This window comes from Pelodiscus sinensis, chromosome 2, assembly GCF_049634645.1.
Source record: "Pelodiscus sinensis isolate JC-2024 chromosome 2, ASM4963464v1, whole genome shotgun sequence".
Classification (NCBI taxonomy): Eukaryota; Metazoa; Chordata; order Testudines; family Trionychidae; genus Pelodiscus; species Pelodiscus sinensis.
In genome coordinates this window covers 20,957,449-20,980,837 of record NC_134712.1, presented here as the reverse complement: position 1 = coordinate 20,980,837, position 23,389 = coordinate 20,957,449, and the positions used below count along the sequence as shown (strand labels likewise).

General features: G+C 47.6%; 1 protein-coding gene and 1 long non-coding RNA gene across 4 annotated transcripts in view; both read left to right on the top strand.

Annotated features, from left to right (window-relative positions):
• Window positions 1-23,389, top strand: part of LOC112543774 (uncharacterized) — a 181,503-nt gene that overhangs the window by 14,747 nt on the left and 143,367 nt on the right. The window lies entirely within an intron of this gene.
• On the top strand, window positions 792-2,425 carry LOC142826696 (uncharacterized). Its single transcript, XM_075919790.1, has 2 exons — window positions 792-1,308; window positions 1,828-2,425. The coding sequence occupies exons 1-2, from the start codon at window positions 840-842 to the stop codon at window positions 2,022-2,024; spliced, it is 666 nt and encodes a 221-aa protein (XP_075775905.1). The 5' UTR covers window positions 792-839; the 3' UTR covers window positions 2,025-2,425.

The window sequence follows — 23,389 nt, the reverse complement described above, 5'->3', positions numbered from 1 at the left end:
TTTAAATGATCGCGGCTTCATTTACATTTGCATGGCTGCCGCGCTGAGCCGACAAACAGCTGATCAGCTGTTTGTCGGCTCAGCGCGGCAGCCATGTAAATGTAAATGAAGCCGCGATCATTTAAATCGCGGCTTCATTTCCCTTTTCCAAAACAACAAATCTACATGGCTCCGTCGACGGAGCCATGTAGTCTAGACGTACCCTAAGTGTCCCTGGTTTTGAAACCCTATGATGAACTAATGGAAACCTGTAAGGCAGGGTGCTAAAGAACAATTCACTGTGTGCTTAATTCTGCTCGGTCTTGGTCACCTGAGTTCAGGGTCCCTAATTAAGGCACACAAATTAGACTGCCAGCCCCCCAATTCATCAGCTGTAATTCCATTGAATCCAGAGCTTGCTTGCATCACAGGTGAGTTTGGACCCTGTACTGAAAATAGTAATGAGTGAATATCAGGGTATGTCTACACTACAAAGTTAGTTCGAACTAACGGACGTTAGTTCGAACTAACTTTCCTAGGCGCTACACTAGCGCTCTGTTAGTTCGAACTTAATTCGAACTAACGGAGCGCTTAGTTCGAACTAGGTAAACCTCATTTTACGAGGACTAACGCCTAGTTCGAACTAGCTAGTTCGAACTAAGGGCTGTGTAGCCCTTTAGTTCGAACTAGTGGGAGGCTAGCCCTTCCCAGGTTCCCCCTGGTGGCCTCTCTGGGCACAACCAGGAAAACTCTTCTCCTCTCCCCCAGCCCCGGGCCCTTAAAGGGGTAGACTCTGGCCAGACTGCACTAGAGTCAGCCAGCCCTGCCAGGAGTCTCTGCCCCGAACCAGTGGCCCCACCATGAGCCAGGCGGCCAGTGCGAGTGACACGTCCCCTGCCCAGTCCCCCAGCACCCAGGGGCCAGCCAGGGGCTGTAGACGGCGCGCGGCCTCCTGGACTAGTGCGGAGGTCATGGACCTCATTGAGGTTTGGGGGCAGGCCCCCAACGTCCATGATCTCCGCACTAGGAGGAGGAATGCGGCCGTCTATGGGCGCATAGCAGCCGCCATGGCCACCAGGGGACACAGGCGCACCCAGGAGCAGGTGAGCATTAAAATTAAAAAGCTGCGCCAGGCGTACGCCAGGGCCACAAGAGGCGGCGCCACTGCAGGGGCTGCCACCTGCCCCTACTTCACTGCCCTCCACCAAGTCTTGGGGGGCAGGGCGGTCCGTGCCAGCCCGGGGGACATCGAGCCGGGACCAGAGGGCCCTGAGCTGGGCACACCAGAAGGGTCACCGCCAGCAGCGTCGTCCAGGGAGACCGTACCAGGTAAGTAGTTTGAATTAAGTAGTTCGGGGGGGAGGTGGGAGGGAGACCAGAGACCGCGCGCGTGGGCCATGTCTTCCACGGATCACGCAGACACCTGTGCACGTGCGAGCACGTGCCATGCCACCCTTGGGCAGGTGGCTCCAGCTGCGTGACACCCAGGGGCCATTGCCCAATAGTCACATGCTTGTGCAAAGAGACGTGACATGCTCCCGACCCCGGGGCAGGACCCAGCAGGATGATTTCCCTTCACATGTCCCCTCTACACGGAGGCAGGGGATATCTCCTCTTCCCCCCCGCCGCCCCGGCCACACTATACATGGCACAGGGACATGGGTGCGGTCTTGGGGCAGCTCCCAGTCCCGGGGAGAGCCAGACATCCTGACCATGGCCTCTGTACAAGCACAGCGGCTGTGACGGTGCAGGACATGGTCACCCTCACGTTGCGGAGTTGGGGAGGGGGCTGGGCATCATCCTCTGCGTCCCCAGGGAGAACTGACCCCTTCTCTTCTTTCTCTACAGCTGCACCAGCTGCTTGTGCAGGGCGCACCACCCCGCCCGGGACATGCTACCGCACCCGCAGCCTGCTCCGGACCGCCAGCACGGAGCAGGAATACTGGGACCAGCACCTTGGGGCCCTGCAAGCCGTGCACCGCACACTACGGTCGTGGATGCGGGAAGACCTGCAGGTCCGCCACGAGCTGCTGTCTGAGCTCTGAGGGCTGAGCACCAACCTGCAGCTCCTGCTGCAGAGCATGGTGCCCCGTGCTGATCCTGCACCAGCTGTCCCCCCAACTGCTGTCCCTCCTCCCACTCCTGCTCCCCTTCCCACCTCTCCCTCCTCAACCCCCACAACCTCTTCCTCAATGTCCACACCCCCCACCTCAACCTCCGCACCCTCCACCCCATCCCCCCGGGGACGCCGAGGCCCCCTCCCTCGCCGTACTGGGAGGCGGTCGGCCCGGTGAGACCCCCACCCCTGATCCTTCAGTTTCCCCACCCCCTCCTTTCCCTTGCTTCCCCCTTTCAGCTCCCTCCTCCCAGTTTTCCCCCTCCCCTCTCCCAGCCTCTCTGTTCCCCTCTCCCACCTCCTTTTCCCAGTTTCCCCGAGTTTTGTTAAATAAACAGAATTTCTATTTTTGAACACACGTGTCCTTTATTTTGTACATCAATAAGAAGGGGGGCTAGGGAAGGGTAAGTGGAAGGAGGTGAGGGAGGAATGGGGCACGAGCCCCCGATGGGGAGGACTGGGCTGGCTCTGTGGGCTTCTGGGGGTGGAAGCTCTCCTGCAGCCCCCCGATTGCCCCCTCTCCCCAGATGGCAGCCTGCGGCAAGTGCAGCCGGTCTGATGGCCGAGTGCTGTGATGTGCCCAGTGTGCGTACTTCGGGCACTCCAAGCCAGGACTGGTTTGTAAGCGGGGAACCCCTGAGAACTGTCTGTCCAGGGTGGGGGTCGGGACCCTTTAAGCGCAGCCCTCGGCTAGCCTGAGACAGCATCTCCACGCTCTACGTCCTCCTCTGATGCCCTGCCGGCACTGCTTCTGGCCATCCTTAAGCCCTGTTCAGAGTCCACTCAATGTGGACTTGCTAGTTCGAATTAGCAAAACGCTAATTCGAACTAGTTTTTAGTTCTAGACGCGTTAGTTCGAATTAGCTTAGTTCGAATTAACTAATTCGAACTAAGTTAGTTCGAACTAGCGCTGTAGTGTAGACGTACCCTTAGTGAGCAGCTCTTATTTTAATCAAATGGGTTCATGCACTGCTATCATCAAATCCAATAGTGTACATGACAAAATACCATTTATACTGTTGAAGGGGTGCCTTTAGATGTACATTTGTGTGTGTGATGCAGTGACCTTTGCAGCTGGAAGGCTGAACAGAGTTTGTTTAAAAAGTTACAGGACCACAGTCAATAAATGAACTAATTAGGCTACTCCTAGCCTTCTCTCCCTAGAACTCCCACAGTCTGGCTGAGAAATAGCTGGGAGCAGCTATGGCTCCTCTCTTCTCTTCCTCCCATGTGACGCATCAGGCTGCTAACAGAAGACTTTTTGCGGAGCAGCTGCAAGCAAGGAATGGAAGGCAGCTGTCGATACGCTCCTGGTTCATGCCAGAGCTGCTACCAGGGCTGCAAGGGAAGTAGTGGGAGGGAGGTAGTAAATCTAATGTCAGCTTTCTTCCCAACACATGGGAAAGCCACAGTTTAGAGCCTTGGGCTATATCTACACCGCAGCTCGGAGAGAGCATGACATCCCAGCTAGACAGACTTATGCTAATTCTGAGTAAGCTTCTGTGCTGAAAGTAGCAGCATGTGGACATTGCTACACAGGCAGTGGCTTGGGCTAGTTGCCCAAGTCTGAATCCATCTGATGCCCTGGGTCTGAGTTTTGGTGGCTAACCCAAACTGGCACGTGCTGCTGCGTCCACACAACTATTTTAGCATGTTCCCTTGAATAGAGCTAGGTCAAGTCTGTCTACCCTGGACTATAGACATACTCTAGTGGGTCACACGTGGCTTCTGGACATGAAGACTTTAAAGCAAGCTTGAGGCTGGAAAACACTGCATGGCATATCAGAAGTAACGAGTGCAAGTTACAGCTGTCCTCCGATGAGATATGGGCCAAATCTGAGTCCCTTACTCCAGGTGGATTGTTCCCCTCCATGTACTCACAAGGTCTCTGCCCTCTGTCTAACCTTACATCTCCCCCGTGCAGAGGTGGGAGGAGCACCACAGTCTGAAATAGCAGAGACAACGGTTTTGTCCAGCCTGCACTGTCACATACACCATCTCCAGTCTCCACTCAGGGGAAGTTTTGGAAAAAACAATTTTCAGCAACCACTAATCCTCTCACCACAGACAGGCTTGTGTGATGAAAGGCTCAGTTTTCAGGGGGATTTCCTGAAGTTAAGGCAAGCAACGTTTTGGACAAAGCATTAAAAAATTCTTAAAACACAAAAACAATGGGTAGTCGTTTAGACTATCCAAGGGAGGTGGTCACAATCAAGGCCATTTAAGACAATTAAGTCATCAATAGAAATGAGGAAGGGAGTAGTCCATCAAAATAAAGGGGTCACCAACACTGGATGACCTGAATGTGATGGTGTTTTATTTCCTCTGGCCACAGGCTCTGTGCTTCTATGACTATAGTCTTCAATAATGAAAATATGTGCTCATGCTCTCGCATCACACTGGTTATAAATTTATTTTAAATAAGTAAGCCTGGGAGTTGTTTCCATGTACAATTTGCAATGTTAATGATTTATGATCTATCCTGCAAGATCATTATTGGGTGACTAAAAACATGCTGTTCTCAGCCAAAGTAACCTGGGCGTTTCAGTCTTGGCTGAATTCTGAGTGAAGCTCTAGGCACATGAAGCTAAGGGGTACCACAGTGGATGGGCCCAAATCAATCTGTGTAGCCTTGTTTGGGTCTTCAGACACACATGTATAGCTGATGCTGCTTCTCCTTTTTGCTGCTGCCTCAGTCTTGTGAGTAATGTCTTGCTGTACCACTGGTCTTGCATTTTGTCAGGTGGCAGTATTTTTGTTTTATCTGCCTTTCTTATTCAGAACACAATAATAAAATAGGAACTTCCCCACTTGCTTAGAGCTGTATTTCTGTTGTATGCTTCCACTTTGCCATCCCCCCATTTGCTATTATGTACCTGTGAATACATTAAAAAGGACTGTATTGTAACATGTGCTTTGTAGTTATAGTAGTGTTGGTCCCAGGATGACAGAGAGACAAAAGAAGAATCTGGGACCTTAAATTTATAACTTTCTAGATACTAAAAAATCAGACTGAACAGAGATACTGGATTTATGACTTATTGTGATGGGTTCATTAGGTCATAGAGATCGCCTTGGGCTGTCACTCGGTGTGCTGATCATACGACCCAGCCTGCCTACCTGCCCTCTGGAGTGCTTGACCACCCTGCCTTGATAGGCCAGAAGCTCTGGTCTCACCTAGCAAAGGCACAGAGGTAACAGCCTCCCAGCAGAAAAACAGCAGACGCTGGGTTAGCTCAGCTCTGGAAAGGCTCAGTTATAGGGACTTGCCAGCACTCAAGAGTACAGCTCTCAAAAGGGATCAAAACTCCAAAGAAATCCATCTTACTTTGTATAAAAGTTTTACACAGAGAAAGCCCATAAAGATATTCACCCCCTTTATTAATGAAAGAGAGATGCACAACTGTGGCTTTCTCTCCTTCCCCAGTAACAATTATTTACACTTGGTTTGATAATAAACAAAAGTATTTTATTAAGTATCAAAGGGTATGTCTACACTAAAACGTTAATTCGAACTAACTTAGTTCGAATTAGTTAATTCGAACTAAGCTAATTCGAACTAACGGATCCAGACTAAAAAACTAGTTTGAATTAGCGTTTTGCTAATTCGAACTAGCATGTCCACATTAAGTGGACCCTGAAGCGGGGTTAAGGATGGCCGGAAGCAGTGCCGGCAGGGCATCAGAGGAGGACTTAGAGCGTGGAGATGCTGTCTCAGGCTAGCCGAGGGCTGTGCTTAAAGGGTCCCGACCCCCATCCCCACCCCGGACAGACAGTTCTCAGGGGTGCCCCACTTGCAAAGCAGTCCTGGCTTGGATTGCCCGGACTACCCACACTGGGCACATCACACCACTCGGCCATCAGCCTGGCTGCACTTGCCACAGGCTGCCATCTGGGGAGAGGGGGTAATTGGGGGGCTGCAGGAGAGCGTCCACCCCCAGAAGCCCGCAGAGCCAGCCCAGTCCTCCCCATCGGGGGCTCGTGCCCCATTCCTCCCTCACCTCCTTCCACTTACCCTTCCCTAGCCCCTCTTCTTGATGTACAAAATAAAGATAACGTGTCTTCCAACATAGAATCTGTCTTTATTGAACAAAACTGGGGGAGACTGGGAAAAGGAGGTGGGAGAGGGGAAGAGAGAGGCTGGGACAGGGGAGGGCAACTAAAATGATCAGGGGTTGGGAACAGGTCCCATATGAAGAGAGGCTAAAGAGACTGGGACTTTTCAGCTTAGAAAAGAGGAGACGGAGGGCGGACAGGATAGAGGTCTCTAAAAGCAGGAGTTGGGTGGAGAGGGTGCATACAGAAAAGTTCTTCATTAGTTCCCATAAAGAAGGGCTAGAGGACACCAAAGGAAAAGAATGGGTAGCAGGCTTCAAACTAGTAAGAAAGTTCTTCTTCACAAAGCAAAGAGTCAACCTGTGGAACTCCTTGCTGCAGGAGGCTGTGAAGGCTACAACTAGAACAGAGTTGAAAGGGAAGTGAGATCAAGTCATGGAGGTTGGGTCCATGGAGTGCTATTAGCCAGGGGGTAGGAGTGGTGTCCCTGCCCAAGGTTTGTGGAAGGCTGGAGAGGGATGGCACGAGACAAATGGCTTGGTCACTGTCTTCGGTCCATCCCCTCCAGGGTCCCTAGGGTTGGCCGCTGTCGGAAGACAGGCTACTGGGCTAGATGGACCTTTGGTCTGACCCAGGACGGCCATTGTAAGCTCAGGGCTCAGGGTCGGGGGTCTCACTGGACCCCCTTGATTTTCATGCACACCTGCTCCTGGGTGGCCAGGCTGGCAGCTCTCCTGCCCTAGCCGGCCACTTTCCTGTGCCTAGTGCGGAGATCGTAGATGAGGTCCACGATGTCTGCACTAGCCCAGGCGGGTGCCCGCCTCTTGTGGTCCCGGGCAAGCTCCCGGGAGCTGCCAGCCTGGTCCCAGGAAGAGGGTGAGGGCTGGGGGGCATCGGGTGGGTGGCTCGATCCGTGCCAGGTGCAGGGTCTGCTGGCTGGGTGCTGGCAGGCTTGCACCTGGCACGGGCACCGTAGCCAGCCCGTGCCCCTTTAAGGGGTCCAGGGCCGGGAGGGGGGCATAGAGTTTCCCTGGTGTTGGCCAGAGTGGCCACCAGGGAAACCTGGGGAGGGCTAGCCTCCCACTACTTCGAATTAAGGGGCTACACACCCCTTAATTCGAACTAGCTAGTTCGAACTAGGCTTAATCCTCGTGGAATGTGGTTTTCCTAGTTCGAATTTAGCGCTCCGCTAGTTCGATTTAAATTGGAACTAGCGGAGCGCTAGTGTAGCGGCTATTAAAGTTAATTCGAACTAACGTCTGTTAGTTTGAATTAACTTTGTAGTATAGACATACCCAAAGGATTTACCGTATATACTTGTTCATAAGCCAACTTTTTTTGGAAAAATCCCTCTGTGAAGAGCCAGGGTCGGCTTTTGAAAGGGTTCTTTATATTTTTCCATTGAGGAGAGGGATCGGCAAACTTCCTGCAGCTCTCATTGGCTAATGGGCCCCTGCCCACTGGTCTGCTACCTTGGCTGCATGTAGGTCAGCCATACAGTCTGCCCTGCCCACCTGCCACTGTGATCCTCGTGGTAGTTGCACAGCTTGGAAAGCACCATTGGCTGAGGTATGTGCTGGCTGCCAGCAGGGAGCATCTCAGCTCCCATTGGGTGGGAGCTTAGAGGCTCCGTGCCTGCAGCTTCTACTAGGATCACAGTGGCAGGCAGGCAGGGGCCCATTAGCCAATGGGAGCTGCAGGAAGCCGCACATGCTGATGGACGTTCTGACTGCAGGCACAGAGCTTCTCAGCTTCCCTTGGCTGGGAGTAGCGAACATCAGCCAATGGGAGCTGAAAGGCTCTGTGTCTGCAGCCAGCATGTCCCTCAGCTGGTGCTGATGCTGACCAGCTGGGACTGCAAGTCTGTACACTGAAGTTGGCTTATAAACGGGTCATTAATTTATAACATTTTTTTCCTGTAAGTTTGGGGACTGGCTTATGAACAAACAGGCTTATGTTCGAGTATATGCAAGTGAAAACAGACAGATCAAAGCAAGTTATTAATCTAAAACAAAACACATCAGCTAAACCTAATACAGTAAGAATGATCATTGCCGATCATAATTCTCACCTTAGTGCAAGTCTTTGACCCAGGCAAAATCCTTCAAAATAGTGCTGATCTTTTTTCTGGCTTGAGAACAGCTCCTCACATCCTTAGGGTTTTTTGTTTACAGGTTTCTTCTTTTATCTTCTTTTAGAGGGGGCGGTCCCAACCGTCCCCTAAAGATGCAGCTAAGGGAAGAGTCATGTTGCTCCACTGCTGTGGGTGCTAGGCCCTGCACTATATTCCTGGGCTGCCAAAAGGCATTGTCACCTTGTCCCTCCCACCCACAGGATGTTTTGGGGCACCTGGCCCTTTGGCACTTCCTCATGCACTGCCATTTAAGGATCAGAGTTCTACCACTGGAGTTTGCTGGATTCAGTGGTCTCGTGGCCTCTTTAGAAGAGATGCTGTTACTCCTCTTCATAGTCTGAAATTGAAAACATAGGAGTGCATTGTTCTAGCACCACAGTCTACCCTTGGATTGAAGGGGGAATTCCATCTTGGCTGCTTGTACAACGCCAACAGGTTCCAGTAAGAGTAAATGTACCATGGAAAGACAGTAAGCCATGCCATACACAGTATCAATGAAACTAGAACACACAAACACCCTTCACCGAGGCTATGTCTAGACTGCAAGCCTCTTTCGAAAGAGGCTCTTTCGAAAGATACTTTCGAAAGAGCCTCTTTCGAAAGAGCGCGTCTAGACTGCACGTTGAACTTTCGAAAAAGCGGCTTGCTTTTTCGAAAGAAAGCATCCAGTGAGTCTGGATGCTCTCTTTCGAAGAAGCCCTATTTACATTCAAGAACGCCTTCTTTCGAAAGAGGAACTTTCGAAAGAAGGCGTTCTTCCTCGTAAATTGAGGTTTACCGCCATTGAAAGAAAAGCCGCGTTCTTTCGATTTAATTTCGAAAGAACGCGGCTGCAGTCTAGACGCAGGTGAGGTTTTTTCGAAAAAAGGATACTTTTTTTGAAAAAACCCCTGAGTCTGGACACAGCCCTAGCCTCAACAGAAACCTGAGGGCTAGGAAGTGCAAACCCACTTGGACTGAAACAGTGCTTAATTTGTGCTGGCCTTGCCAGGGCTAAGCCTCTGGCATCCCCAGGCTTGGCAGTTCATAGCCCCATCACCTCTAGGTTTGCTGAATCTGTTATGAAAATAAAAGAATTTCTCAAGCCCCAGCACCTCTTTCAGTACAAATTAAACACTGGGCTGAAACCACTCACAATAATCCCTTCGGAAATGGAACCACTGCTTTTTCCAACTAGCACAAATGGGAAGTTTGGGAAGTTTTAAGCACATATTCACCAGAACCAGCATGGAAACTGATGCTTCTGCTCAGCATTTTCAGTGAGGATGTCATAGTTTGCAGGTGGGGAAGTGTTTTGGGCTCTTTTCCTCTGCTAATGGTAAGAACTCTGCAAGAAGAAATAGAAACTGCATTTAGGAGCTAACATTATGAAGTGCTGAACATCCTTAACGCCCATTGAAGTCAATGGAGATTGAGGGCATTCAACACCCCTCAGGAAGTTCCTGTTGCCTCACAGGATTAGGCCATAAAACAGGTGCAGGGTTGTTACAGCTATTGACCCATAGAGGTAACTGTCACAAATCCCATAAAGTAGTAGCTTTTGGCAGATCCCGTTATTAATTATGCTCCGTTTTCCAACAAAGTAAAGCAATACCACGTGTGAGTAAAATATTAAGTCATATGAAGATTTTCCTGCATTCTGTCCAAAGAATTCTGCTAAGCCTTTATAACAGGCTGACACATCAGAGATCCCTTTTGTCCCCAGAGCAAAGGAAGATAACTTTCCCACTACTGCACTGTGAGAAATGTATGCAAAAATCCAACCCAGTTGTCATCACTATCCACTCTTTAAAGCAGACTCTGCCACCGGAAACCAAAATGAAGAGTCCAAGGCAGCCTAAGTTCTACTTGGAAGGGGCCTCCAACTGCTCAAGGTAGCCCCAGTTCCTATCCTTCACTTGGGGATCACATAAAATGGTGGCCAGGAAGGAAGTGAGGACAGTACAACCTGGGGTACATGGATTCGGTGCATCCTCTGGCTAGACCTTACCAGTGATGCTCCTAGCAAACCTTAGGCATAATTTAAATTCTGTCCTATTCTGTCCTAGCAGAACTGCTCAGTGAAGGCGGGGTGCAAACAGATTGATTTATTTAATCAAAGCGTGTAACCTTTGAAAATACCATTTGACTGACCAGACTGCCTAATATAGTCATGATCAGGGCTCGCCGAACCGCGGCGAGCCCCGCTTGCCAGCTGCACTGTCCGGCGATCTGCACATATGCAGATCGTTCTGCACATGCACAGATCGCCCGAACCCGGCTCTTCCGGGTTGCAATCTACTTGCCACAGGCGAGTAGATTGCATTATTTGTCGAGGCCTGGTCATGATTATTTATCCTCAAATTATCCTTTTGTCCTACCTCCATCTTCTCCCACTGACCCATCTTCCTTTTCCCATATGCCTCTTCCTTCCTCCAGCTCCATCTTGGATCCCTAGCAATTTGGCTTCTGCTTTCTTTGTACTACTGAAACATCTCTCTTAATGATCTTTTCCTGGCCACACCCAAGACCTCAAGTCCATCCACATTGATCCCTTCCTTGCTTTCAATATTATTGATCACACACTCTCCTGACTGTAATTTTTTCCTTGCTTGGTTTTGTCCACCCCTCCACTTGTTCCATTAAGAAGTTCCAACTTTTTCTGTTTGGTCTTTCTCTTCCCACTCTCAGAGGTGGTTCCACATATCTTTGTCACAGGCCACTTCTTTCTCTCTGTGTGATTCTATCCACTCACTTGGCTTTCACAACCAACTCACAAACGTAATGCTAATAACTCACAAATCTGCCTCTTAACTTCTGACCTGCTTTCTTTTATCCTGTCCAAAATCCTGCCCTGTCTTTCTGACATCTCCTCTTGAGGTCTTGCTGTCAAACCAACTTAGAGTGGCCCAAAGCGGAACTCTTGATCTTTCCTCACAAGCCCCTGCATCCTCTCCCCCAGTTCTCTGTCATTATTGGTAGTACAATCATCCTACCTCACATTCAAAACATCTCTGATTCCTCACGCTTTCTTCAGACATCAAGGCCATGTTTAAATCATGCTTTTTGCCCTATACAACACTTCAGAGACCCAATATTTTCTTCCTGTCCACACAGCAAAGGACTGCTCTACATAGAGACTGAGTGTAAGGCAAGCCGGGATATGACTTTACACTGCATTAGATTGCTGCCTGCAAACGGACCACGTGGACCTTGCTATCGTACACTAAAAATGCTGTAGTTTGCTTTGAGGTACTGCTGCAGTGTGCACTCTGGGATTTTTAATGTGCAATAGCAGGTTCCACACAGACAGTCAGAGGGCAGCAAACTAGTGCACTGTAGATTCAGATTCCAAATTGCTGCATACTAAGCCACCCCAAGGTCAAGCCCTGAAATTCTCTCCAGTCTTTATTACTATGACCACCGAAACTCATCTCAGCTCTCTCCAGTCTACACAAAATCCATCTCCGAAGATCTTGTATCCTTCATACCATGGCACTGCTCTCTGAATCCCTCCACTGACTCCCCTTTTGTGCTGTAGGAGGGTCAAGTTTTTAGGGAGCCTGCAGTTCTGCTTCTTTCCATATACACATGCTCCCCTCTGCTCACACCCCTCACCAATGCATTCTACTCCAACATTTGTGTTGATGTCCACAATCTGAGACAATCATTTTTCTCATTCTCCTACAGCCATCCCTGCACTTTCTCCCATGCTGCTGCCTACACCTGGAAATTGTTTGTGATTTCTAGTCTACAGTTAAAATAGGGCAACCTAACTACAGTACTCAGGGATGTGAAAAATGTTACCTTCTGTGCAACAAAATTAGGCTCATCTATCCCCCAGTGTAGATATAGACTGATGGAATAATTCTTCTTTTGACCTAGCCTACTGCCTCTCAGGGAGGCAGATTTATTACAGCAATGGAAAAATTCCTTCCATCGCTATAGCAAGTGTCTACACTACAGGCTACAGTGGCATAGCTACTACCCATTTCTCATGAAAATCCTTACTTCAGACTTTCCACAACACCTTCAGGAGGGTTGCCAACTAAGTCAACTTGTTCTATATCTCACTCATTTGTCTTGGGAATTGATGGCTTGTTTGCATGGCAGGAATGGGGGGAATGTTGAGGGGGGCAAAGGTTATAAGATCACTGGAAATGAAGCTGTGGAAAGAGGACTGTATGATCGGGTGGAGGGGAGAATGGTAATTTCATGAGAAAAGATTTAAGTGCTTATGTTTAACAACAAGACATCTATGTATCTAAAGGTCTTTATACCTATCAATCAGCCTTGTCCTAGGATCACTTTGCTTATATGACGTATCTCCATCCTTGTTACATTACACACTGTTTAGGACTGGAACTGCATCACATGTGTTTGGAAAGCATCTTGCATTGGATACTTTAAAATTCTAAATATTCACAGTGCTAACACTCAGTTCCTATCATTCAGGTAGCAGAATGTCAATTGACCAGTATGCTTTAGTTTCTGGGTTTGCTTATTTTCATGGCTCATTTGTATTTTTCAGTCTCCCTGCTAATATCAGCCATGCTTTCGGAGTGATGATAGGCTTACTTTAAAAAATATCTGGATTTGAGTAATGAGACTTGCACCGTGGCGATAATGGGCTGTTACACCTGGGCTGACCCACATGTGCTTGCACTCTGTTTTCTTCTCTGTGGAATAGGACTTAAAGTTTTGTCTGATTCTTATTTAAAATCTGATCATTCTAGGAAACACTTGTTTTGTAAGTAAATCTGCAGTGGCACTACATATTGTCTTGTTATTTGGGGGCATATTTCCCCAGACATCTGTAATTTTTATATCTAAATGATCATTCATAGCTTAAATCCAGATTTAGTTACCTTTTTAAGTATTTATTTTATCTTAATACCCGTTCATTCTGTCTAATGCTGGGATAAGCAGCATGCTTTCTGAATCCAGTTTATTAATAAATAGACCATTAAATCTATGTGCATGAGTGATTTATGAGTTTCCATGTGTGAAAAACTCTATACAATACAATTACTTTGGTTTGAATGCAATGGAGTCATTCCCTGTCCCCGTGTGTGTAGTTAATATGGGCCCATTCTCCAATAGGGAAAACATCTTTATGTGAGAAAAGCACTTCCTATGCTGCTTCTACTTTGAGAATGAAAGATTGAGGCAAAATTGGGAAAAGGAAAACGGTATGATTCACGTTTTAAAGCTGCAAGGTCATTTAGACAGTGTACTCTTATAAATCACTCCTAGAGACATGTATACACTCACTGGTGAAGTTCTTAGACAAAATCTCGTTGACTTTAAGAGGAATTTTGACTACATAAGTACTTAATTTTACAGGCCCTGCATAAATAGGTATAATAAAAACTGATTTTTGGAAGTGTTTGTACTGTAGCCTGTCACTGTTTCAGAGCCATCATAACCATGGGTCAGGCTGGTATCTCTGTCAGTGGCCTCAGTGTTCTCAAGAGATCTTTTAGGTGAGTTTCTGTGTTAAACACAAACTCCCCTCTCTTTATACAAAATGCAAAAAATGCATTTTAAACCAGTTTAGAAAATACCATATAATCCTTCATATCAATATGGAGCCAGATTTTTAAAAGCTGGCTTCACTTTATGCCTTTAGACACATTGGGAGAAAATTAATCCACGAGTGGCTGAGTTCATGATTTTCAGGTGGAATCAGGTATTTAGAGGTCCAAATGATATTAGCTGTGTTGACAAATAATGTAGGGATGCAAAATTGTGCCTCCATTATTTATAATTTAAAATGTTAGGGTGCAAAAAAGGAGGGATAGCTCAGGCAGACATTCAGTCCCTTTACTTTTTGAATTACCATCAGTGCATCTTGTATGGGAAAAAAGAAGAGACTGAGATATGCCTAAGCCTAAAATCAAGGATATAAGAGCATATAGTTCAGCTTCTATTATGATTTTCTATGGTAAAGATCATAACAAAAGAAATTCTTCCCAGGAGAAATTGCTCAAAACATAGGGCCTGGTATTACCATATATATTGTTCCTAAGCCAACTTTTTTGGGAAAAAAAATCCCCTGCGAAGACTCAGGACTGGCTTACAAATGGGTTCTTCCCACAGCTCAAGGAGCAATGTGGGCTGAAGGACTTGCAGGCTGCCAGCACAGATCCTCTCAGCTCCCATTGGCTGGGAATAGTGAACAGCAGCCAATGGGAACTGAGAGGCTCCATGCCTGTAGCTTGCACATCCCTCAACTGGTGCTGATGAGCTGGGACTGGAAGTCCGTACTCTGGAATCGGCTTATAAACCAGTCAGTGACTTTTTACCATTTTTTCTCTGTAAGGTTGGGGGGTCGGCTTATAAAGGAATGGGCTTATGTTCGAGCATATACTGTAAGTGATCTGGTCTCTGTTCCCAGCTCTGCTACAGACATTTTAAGAGTGCATTTTGTTATCAAGAAAAGTGTCGTCGCATATAAGCATAAACTTAAAAACACCCTCATATAAATACTGACTATTCCAATTCTCATTACCTGGAATTTGGAATCATAGGACTGGAAGGGACTTTGAGAGGTTTCCTGTACTCATGGCTTCGCTTCTTAAGAATAAATCCAAATTGGCTGATATTTCTGAGAAGAACATTCTAACTTCAGAAAAATGATTTTGATTAGTCCTTGAGAAGTTTCTGAGAAGGGCTTTCAGTTAAGTCTAAACATATTGTTGGCTAATTAAAGAAACCAGATGTTTTAGTGGTTTAAGGAAGACCATTGTCTGGATAATTCTTGTCACTGGAAATTGACAGACTGCTCTGTGCCAGAAACAGCAGAGAATGGGAACTCTATGAAACAGGAAGAGGGATGAGACAGTTCTGCAAATCCGAAGCTTGTTTCAAAAGCAACTTACTCAACATTGGTTAAACTTGTTTATTTTTTATACAAACTAACCCTAAACCACAAGTTATTCTCCATCTGTATATCAGGCTGAAAAGAACTTGATTGAGACAAAAACTTTAGATGTGTTTAAATTTTACTATCAATGCATATATTTTCTTATGGCATGATGGGATTCACCACTTACTAGGGTACCGTCACCTGGGAACTAGCTCACAACCAGTCTGACATCCCTGCTTTCAGTTTCTCACCGTGTGTGTGTGTGTGTGTGTGTGTGTGTCTCTCTCTCTCTCTCTCTCTCTCTCTGGATTCAGGTTACTCAGTCTTCAGAAATTGGCCTTCCAATCAAATCCCCTTGTTTTCTCCTTCTGAGGTATTAAAGTATCTCTGGACTATCTAAGGGTATGTCTACACTAGCTCATTAATTTGAGCTAGGTAGGCAAATGAGGCGACCGGAGTTGCAAATGAAGCCCGGGATTTAAATATCCTGGGCTTTATTTGCATGTTCCCATCTGGTCGCCATTTTGAAATTTCACTAGCCCGAACTCACTGCCACGTGTAGCTCGTGGAATGAGAAGTAACAGTGAATTCGAACTAAGGACTTAGTTCAAATTAACGTCTCACTGCCGCGTGTAGCCTTGGAACAGTAACACAGTTACATGACTGGAAATTTGGAGCAATTTCATGTACTTAAGAGTAGTTATCCCCAGATTTCCAGTGATGTAACCGAGAGGAATTTGATCATATTTGCATTATATGAAATTGACTTTGTATAATTGGCATCAATTTGAATTTTCTCATTTGTGATCATGTTTAAAGTTCTCATGCTGTGTAGGAACTGATGACTAGCTGCATTTCTTTTGAGCAGCTTTACATCTATCTAACATGAATATGTAATACTACACAAGTTCATCATTACATTAGATTCCATTAAACTACCCATTGCATTACTCCATTCACATGAGCCTCCAGGAGACTGAAGTTGGCTAAGCTCCTAAAACTATATTCATTACACCAGTAACTTAATTGATTTAATTGGAGTTACGCTAGTATGGCTTTGACCCAGGGTCTCAGAATACTCAGGAAGTGAGGTTTTGGAGCTTTTACACCCATAGTTTCCATGACTAGTAATTTATTGGAGGTGGGGGGCATTCATTTTAATATTTTACATGTTTTGCTATTTTTAATATTTTTATTATTTAGTATTTTAAAATAGCATATGAAGTGGGAGGAAGAAAAGGTAAATACAAGTTTGTCTGGAACCTTTAAAATGAACTTCTACACCTTTAAGCCCTATTGCAATCTTTTGCATGATTTCTATTCTCTACAGTTGTGGGGGTCCATTCCCGCCCCCTTCCCTCCCTCTTGTCTTTTACGCTTCTTAGCTGCTGATTGGCAGCTGCTTTCAAAGTTTGTTCCGCTGGGTGTGCGGGGTGGGGGGTCTGGGCCCACCCTCACTCCCAGACCCCAGCCCAGGGCCCTAAAGACAGAGTCTCCTGGACCTGTCCCACCGGAGGGGGTATGTCCCCGTAACCCACTGGTGCGCCGGCTCCTTGCCCTGCCCTGGGCTGCTTCCACCCCGCCTCCTGCTTCTGGCTCCCCCCCCCCCCTTGCCTCCTCCGTCTCCTGCCTCTTCCGGGGCTTTTATCCTCCTCCCCTTTCCCTTCCTCCTGGGCGTCTCACGTCACTTCCCCCCCTGCCGTCACTTCCGGCCGCCCTTATCCTGCAGCCCTGCACCCCGTGTTGCTCAGCAACGGTTGCTGGCCCGCCGCTCAGCTGGTGTGCGGCGACGCTACACCGTCCGCACGTGAGCAACCCCCGTGGTGTTGCCCCCACCAGCGAGAGGGCAATCGCAGGGTCAGTACGGAGTGGGCCCGTTTCGGTGGGGTAGGCGGGCCTCACCCCGTCACAACAGTATATAAGCCTAACAGCACTGCTGCTGAATCCATCTCACTACACACGCCGTCTCCTGCAGTACTTTGGAGACAAAGCAAATGAAGGACCCATTTGAAACTTAAGATTGTAACTTATTTGTGTATGAATGTTTACGTGCTTTACCTTTGCAAATAACTATATTTCCTTTTGTTTTTGGTATGGTCAAGATTGACCTGTGGTAAGTAACTGGCCTTTTGGGACTAGGAGTAACCTAAATATTGTTGAATAGTGATAGAAATGTAGCCAGCCGTGTTAGTCTGGTGTAGCTGAAGCAAAAAACAGGACTATGTAGCACTTTAAAGACTAACAAGATGGTTTATTAGGTGATGAGCTTTTGTGGGCCAGACCCACTTCCTCAGATCAAATAGTGGAAGAAAATTGGCACAACCATATATACCAAAGGATACAATCAAAAAAATGAACACATATGAAAAGGACAAATCAAATTTCAGAACAGAAGGGGGATGAGGGGGGGAGGTAAATGTCTGTGAGCTAATGATATTAGAGGTGATAATTGGGGAAGCTATCTTTGTAATGAGTAAGATAATTAATGTCTTTGTTTAGACCTAGGTGAAAAGTGTCAAATTTAAGTATGAATGACAGTTCAGAGGATTCTCTTTCAAGTCTGGTGTGAAAAGGTCTTTGAAGCAGGATGCAGGTAATCAAGTCGTTGAGAAAATGCCCTTTCTGGTTGAAATGGCAAGAAACTGTTTTTTCTTTGTGATCCTGTCTAATATCTGTTTTGTGGGCATTGATTCTTTGGCAAAGGGTCAGAGACGTTTGTCCAAGGTACATAGCAGACGGACAGTTTCGGCACATGATAGCATAAATTATATTTCTGGATGCGCAGGAATATGTGTTCTTGATCTTATAATTCACTTGGTTAGGTCCAATAATGGTATCAGCAGAGTGAATATGTGGACAAAGCTGGCAACGGGGTTTGTTGCAAGGGAAGGTACCAGGGTTGGCATTAGTGTGGTATGTCCTGTGGTTGTTGGTAAGAATCATCTTGAGGTTAGGTAGTTGTCTATAGGAGACTATGGGTCTGTCTCCCAGAGCCTCTCGGAGTTTAGTATTCTATTCTAGTATAGGTTATAGTTTATTGATAATGTGTTGGACAGGTTTAAGTTGGGGGCTATAGGTGATGACAAGTGGTAGTCTATTGTTGGTTTTCTTGGGTCTGTCTTGAAGTGATTCTTGATGTAAGGGACCATCTGTCTCAGGCTACATCTAGACTGCATCCCTCTATCGACAGAGGGATGCAGATTAGGCACATCAAAATTGCTAATGAAGCAGCGATTTAATCATCCCGTGCTTCATTAGCATAAACATGGCTGCTGCTTTTTTTCAGCATGGAGCTTTGTCGACAAAAAGCAGCAGTCTAGATGCAGATCTGTCGAAAATAAACCCTTTTTCGACAGATCCTGTAAATCTCATTTTTTGAGGAATACAGGATCTGTTGAAAAAGGGTTTATTTTCAACAGATCCGCATCTAGACTGCCACTTTTTGTCAACAAAGCTCTGTGTAAAAAAAAAAAGTGGCGGCCATATTTATGCTAACAAAGCACGGGATATTTAAATCCCTGCTTCATTAGCAATTTCAACGTGCCTAATTTGCAAGGGGATTGGTTCCAACTAATGCATCCCAGCGTGCACTTTCACTTTCGGAACAGCTGTTGAGCGGAGTAACATGCCGGCGAGATCATGCTAATGAAGTGTGGGATATTTAAATCCCCGCTTCATTAGCAATTTCTGTCATCTACATGTGCATCCCTAGTTCGAACTAGGGTGCAAGTGTAGATGTACCCATACTTAGTTGGAGAAATACAGTACTTGCAACTAATTTGGGCTTGTGCCCTGGTTTTCTGTAGCCTGCCATGTGGTTGATACTCATATTTTTGAGTCACTGCAGGGCAAAGCTGTTAGGTGAATTTTTGAGGAGACATGGGTATGGTGTGGTCAGTAGACTGACTCTAACTGAACTGGGTGAATAATTGATTTATTGAAGTTCAGCTAGCAAACAGAAAAATCAGAGGAAATATCAGGAAGAGGTCGTAAGACCCCTCAAGAATAGCCACACATTATGCACACTAAGGAGGCAGAACATTAGAGTTTAAATCCCAGCTCCACATTGGGGATTCAAACCTAGGTCTCATCTCTACTAGACCAGACAGATGCACCATTCATCTACATGAAATGCATATCTGAATTCAGCTTACCTTAAGCCAAGTTGCCATGTTGTCTACACTACAGGAAACCAATAAGAGCACCCGCATCCACTAGCTTCCCTTACTCCTCATAGAAGGAGGAGTACCGGACACCAGAAGGGGCTGCCCTCAGCATTTGATTTAGGGTTCTACATTACACCTGCTAAATTGAATGCTAGAAGATCGACCTCCAGAGGGACAATCTTCTTTATAGTATAGATATATCCCTGTAGTCTAGGCAAAGACTCTTAACTAATAGAGGTAGGTTACATAGGGGTTTTGAAGCTGAGTGTGGAAAGTTTTTACCTAGCTTAGTCAGTTCAAATTCATGAATAGTTTCAGCTTGACTGAAACCGCATTTTTCGGCAAATAAATTAGTCAATTGAAAAAAAAATTGCCCTGTTCTACTGATGAGACCTGTAAGAGAAAGTCTATGGCTTGATCACATCAGATCTGGCTTGTGTACTGTGATCTATATCCATATGAATGAGAGCTAGCAAGCTGACACTAGGTCCAGACAAACCTAATGTTGGTGGATTGAAGGAGTGAGTGGAAGAGCTAAGAGTAATGCCAGCATCCATGAGCAAAGAAATGACTGCCATCTGGAAAACAGGTTCATAGTCTTGGATTTTTGTAGGTTGTGTTTGCTTTAGTGTGTGATCTTTTCTTTTGGCTGCAGATTTCTCTGCCATCTTTTTCACATCAAGGTTAGGCCACTAGAGTGTGCTCTGTTTGGGGCTACACATTGGGACATTTATGTTAATGGGCCCTAGGTATGTATCTAAAATTTAACATGCTCATGGGTGGCGAGTTATATGGGCTCGTGGTGCCCATGCTCCAGCAATATCCAGAGCCAGGGGCCCTGCTCCAGCAATATTTGGAGCTAGGTCTCTCCAGCCCTGCTTGGAGCATGTCTTCCCACCCAGGCCCTAGATCGTCTCTCCCCCGGCCCCGACCCCGGACCGTCCCAGCCATGCGCAACTTTCACTCAGCTCCCCCTTGCTGGCTGCTGCTGCTATGCAAGGTGTGCGCAAACAGGTGGGCGGGGAGACGCCGGGCGTGATGTGACGTCACGGCCCGTGACTTTAAAAATGCTCGGCAGAGCGTTGCACCGCATGGCTGAATTGAGGGTTCAGAGTTCAGGGAGTTCTGGGGTGGAGCGCAGGCTCTGACCCTGCAAAGTGGAAGGCAGAAGGTAGAGGAGTGGGAAGGGCTGGGAGAGGAAGGGGCTTGTGTGGAGGGGGAGGGGGAAGAAAGGGGAAGGAGTGAAAGAGGAAGGGACTTGTGCAGAGGGTGAGGGGGAGGGAGAAAACTAGGGGAAGGGCTGGGAGAGGAAGGGGCTTGTGCAGAGGGGGAGGAGAGAGGGGGAAGAGCAGGGAAGGCACCAAAGGGACAGGGTGGAGGAGAGACAGATGCCAGGGGGCCAAGTGCAGACAATGAGGAAAAGGGCAGGAGGGAAGGTGTCAGTGGGAGGGGGACAGGGTGATGCTGGGAGGGGAGAGGATAAGGGCATTGGGGGCCGGAGGGGGGGGGGTGCTGGGAGAAGGCTTGAAAAAAGGGGTGGGCATGAGGAAGGCAGAGATGGAGCAAGTCATGTGTGAGGGCACAGGGGCATGAGGGGAACTGGGGCAGAGGATGGTGAGAGGGTAGGCAGCAGGGAAAAAGAGGGCAAAGGGGACAGGGGCAGTGAGGGAAGGGGGAGGCACCAGGAGGATGCTGGGGTAAGGGAAGGGGCAGGTGCCAGGGGATTCTGGGGGTGAAGCAGAAGTGCAGACACCTGCAGGGGAGGGACCAGCACCAGAGGAGAGAGGCAGGGCAGGTGTGTAGAGGGAGGTCTTAGGAGTGGGGATGAGGAGGGGTAGCTCACATGATCAGAGTGGGGCTACTGGAGGAGTGGGCACAAAGGGGAGAGAAGGGCTGGTGGAGGGGGGCAGGTCGCAGGAGGGCTGAGGGCAGTGAGAAGGGCAGGAGTCAGGACAGCAGATGAGGGTGAGGAGTTGGGGGGCAGCAGGCATCAGGGGACCTGATGGAACAAGGGGAGGAGACATGGCAGCAGAGAGAAAAGGTAAAGGTTTAAAAATATTTATTAATAACTTGGGCGCCACAGTGGCACATCCAAACAAGTCACATGAACTCAGTACTGGTGCACAACACAAAATTCATACTGCTCACGGGAGGAAACTCTTAGGCTATGTCTACACTGGCAGTTTTCTTGCGCAAGGGTTCTTGTGCAAGAAGTCTTGCGCAAGAACACGTCCACGCTGCCAAGTGCAAGCTGTGCTTTTGCACAAGAGCATTGATGGCAGTGTGGATGCTCTCTTGCCCAAGAACGCTCCGATGGCCATTTTAGCCATAGGGGTTTCTTGAGCAAGAAATCCCTGTTGAGCATCCACACTTCCCTCTCGCGCAAGAGGGCTTACACCTGTTAGAAAAGAGCATAGCTCTTGCGCAAGATGCCCTCTCTTACCACGCCATACAGTAAATTTCCTTGCGCAAGAGCAGGCGGACAGTGTGGATGCTCTGTGGGTTCTTGCGCAAAAACGGTTGTACTTGCGCAAGAAGCTGCGAGTGTAGACATAACCTCAGAGGGAACACTTCCCCAGCCTCTCTGCCCCCGAGTTAATGTCACATACATTGAGTTAATGCAACTGCAGGATAGTTAAATAAGGGGGTTTGGTCTGGGCCAAAGTAATCCGTGTTGGTAGGAGGATGGTGGGAAAAGCCCTTCTAGGCCGTGTCCAGACTCAGGGGTTTTTTCGGGAAAAGTAGCCTTTTCCCGAAAAAACTTCCCCTGCGTCCAGACTCAAGCCGCGTTCTTTCGAAATTATTTCGAAAGAACGCGGCTTTTCTTTCGATGGCGGTAAACCTCGTTTCACGAGGAAGAACGCTTTCCTTCGAAAGTTCCTCTTTCGAAGGAAGGCGTTCTTCAATGTAAAGAGGCCGTCTTCGAAAGAGAGCATCCAGACTCACTGGGTGCTCTCTTTCGAAAAAGCGGATTTTTCTTTCGAAAGATCCGCCTGCAGTCTAGACGCGATCTTTCGAAAGATGCTCTTTCGAAAGATGCTTTCGAAAGAGCATCTTTCGAAAGAAGCCTGCAGTCTAGACATAGCCCTAGAGGGGTGACATGATACCTTTTACTTCTGGTCATGTGTCCATCTTGCCCTGAGCGTGTTACCTCCAGAGGTGTGGCTAACAGGGGGCGGGGGAGCAGGGGGCACCACCAAAAATTATACAAACCTGCCGCCCATGCACATGCTTACATGCGTTGCTGTATAGGGATTATCCACGGAAGCAGGGTATGAAAGCAGCTACATATGGCTGCTCCTGTTGAGGTATACTTGAAGATGAGCCTAAATTTAAAACAAAATATATGTAAATGTTGTACAGACCTGGTGGGGAAGGAGAGCTGTAACAGCACTCCTTACCATGCCTGCTGGGAACTGATAATACAGACCTCTGAGACGGGAGCCCCCTGAAGGCAATAAATCCCCTCTTCCTGTCTGTAGAAACAAAATCTGATGGGGTTCACTAAGACTAAAGGGCTGTGTCTACATTGGCACCCTTTTCCAGAAAATTTAAATTTAAATATCCCCCGCAGTATTTGCATGAACATGGCTGCCGCTTTTTTCCAGCTCGGGGTTTTGCCGGAGAAAAGCGCCAGTCTAGATGGGATCTTTCGGAAAATAAAGCCTTTTCCGGAAGATCTGGAAGATATTTAAATCCCCCGCGGCATTTGCAATTCCGACTGATCTCATTAGCATCCCTTTTCCGGAAAAGGGTGCCAATGTAGACACAGCCAAGGAGTAATGGAGCAAGCCCCTGCCATTCATTAATGGCAAAGCAGTTTCCAAACGGAGGGGCTGTGCAATGGAGCAACTGCCCCTCACTGTCAGAAAAGGGGTAAAAAGCAGCCCTACAGAGGCTGTGCAAGAGGCAGCTCACCACAGAAGGGCTGACAGGGACAGCCAGTCAGGATCAGGCAGGCCCATTTAAGGCAGAGCAGCTTCAGCAGTTGACTGGAGTTTGAGGGGAGAAGCCCAGGCTCCTATGAGGAGGAAGGACTGCCAGCACCTGAGACCAAGCAATGCTGCAAGCAGAGTCCAGAGGAGTTA

Coding starts and splice junctions, on each gene's coding strand:
- LOC142826696 (XM_075919790.1), top strand. CDS start 840: ATGAGCCAGGCGGCCAGTGCGAGTGACACGTCCCCTGCCCAGTCCCCC. Junction 1,309..1,827: donor GTCCAGGGAGACCGTACCAG/GTAAGTAGTTTG, acceptor CTTTCTCTACAG/CTGCACCAGCTGCTTGTGCA.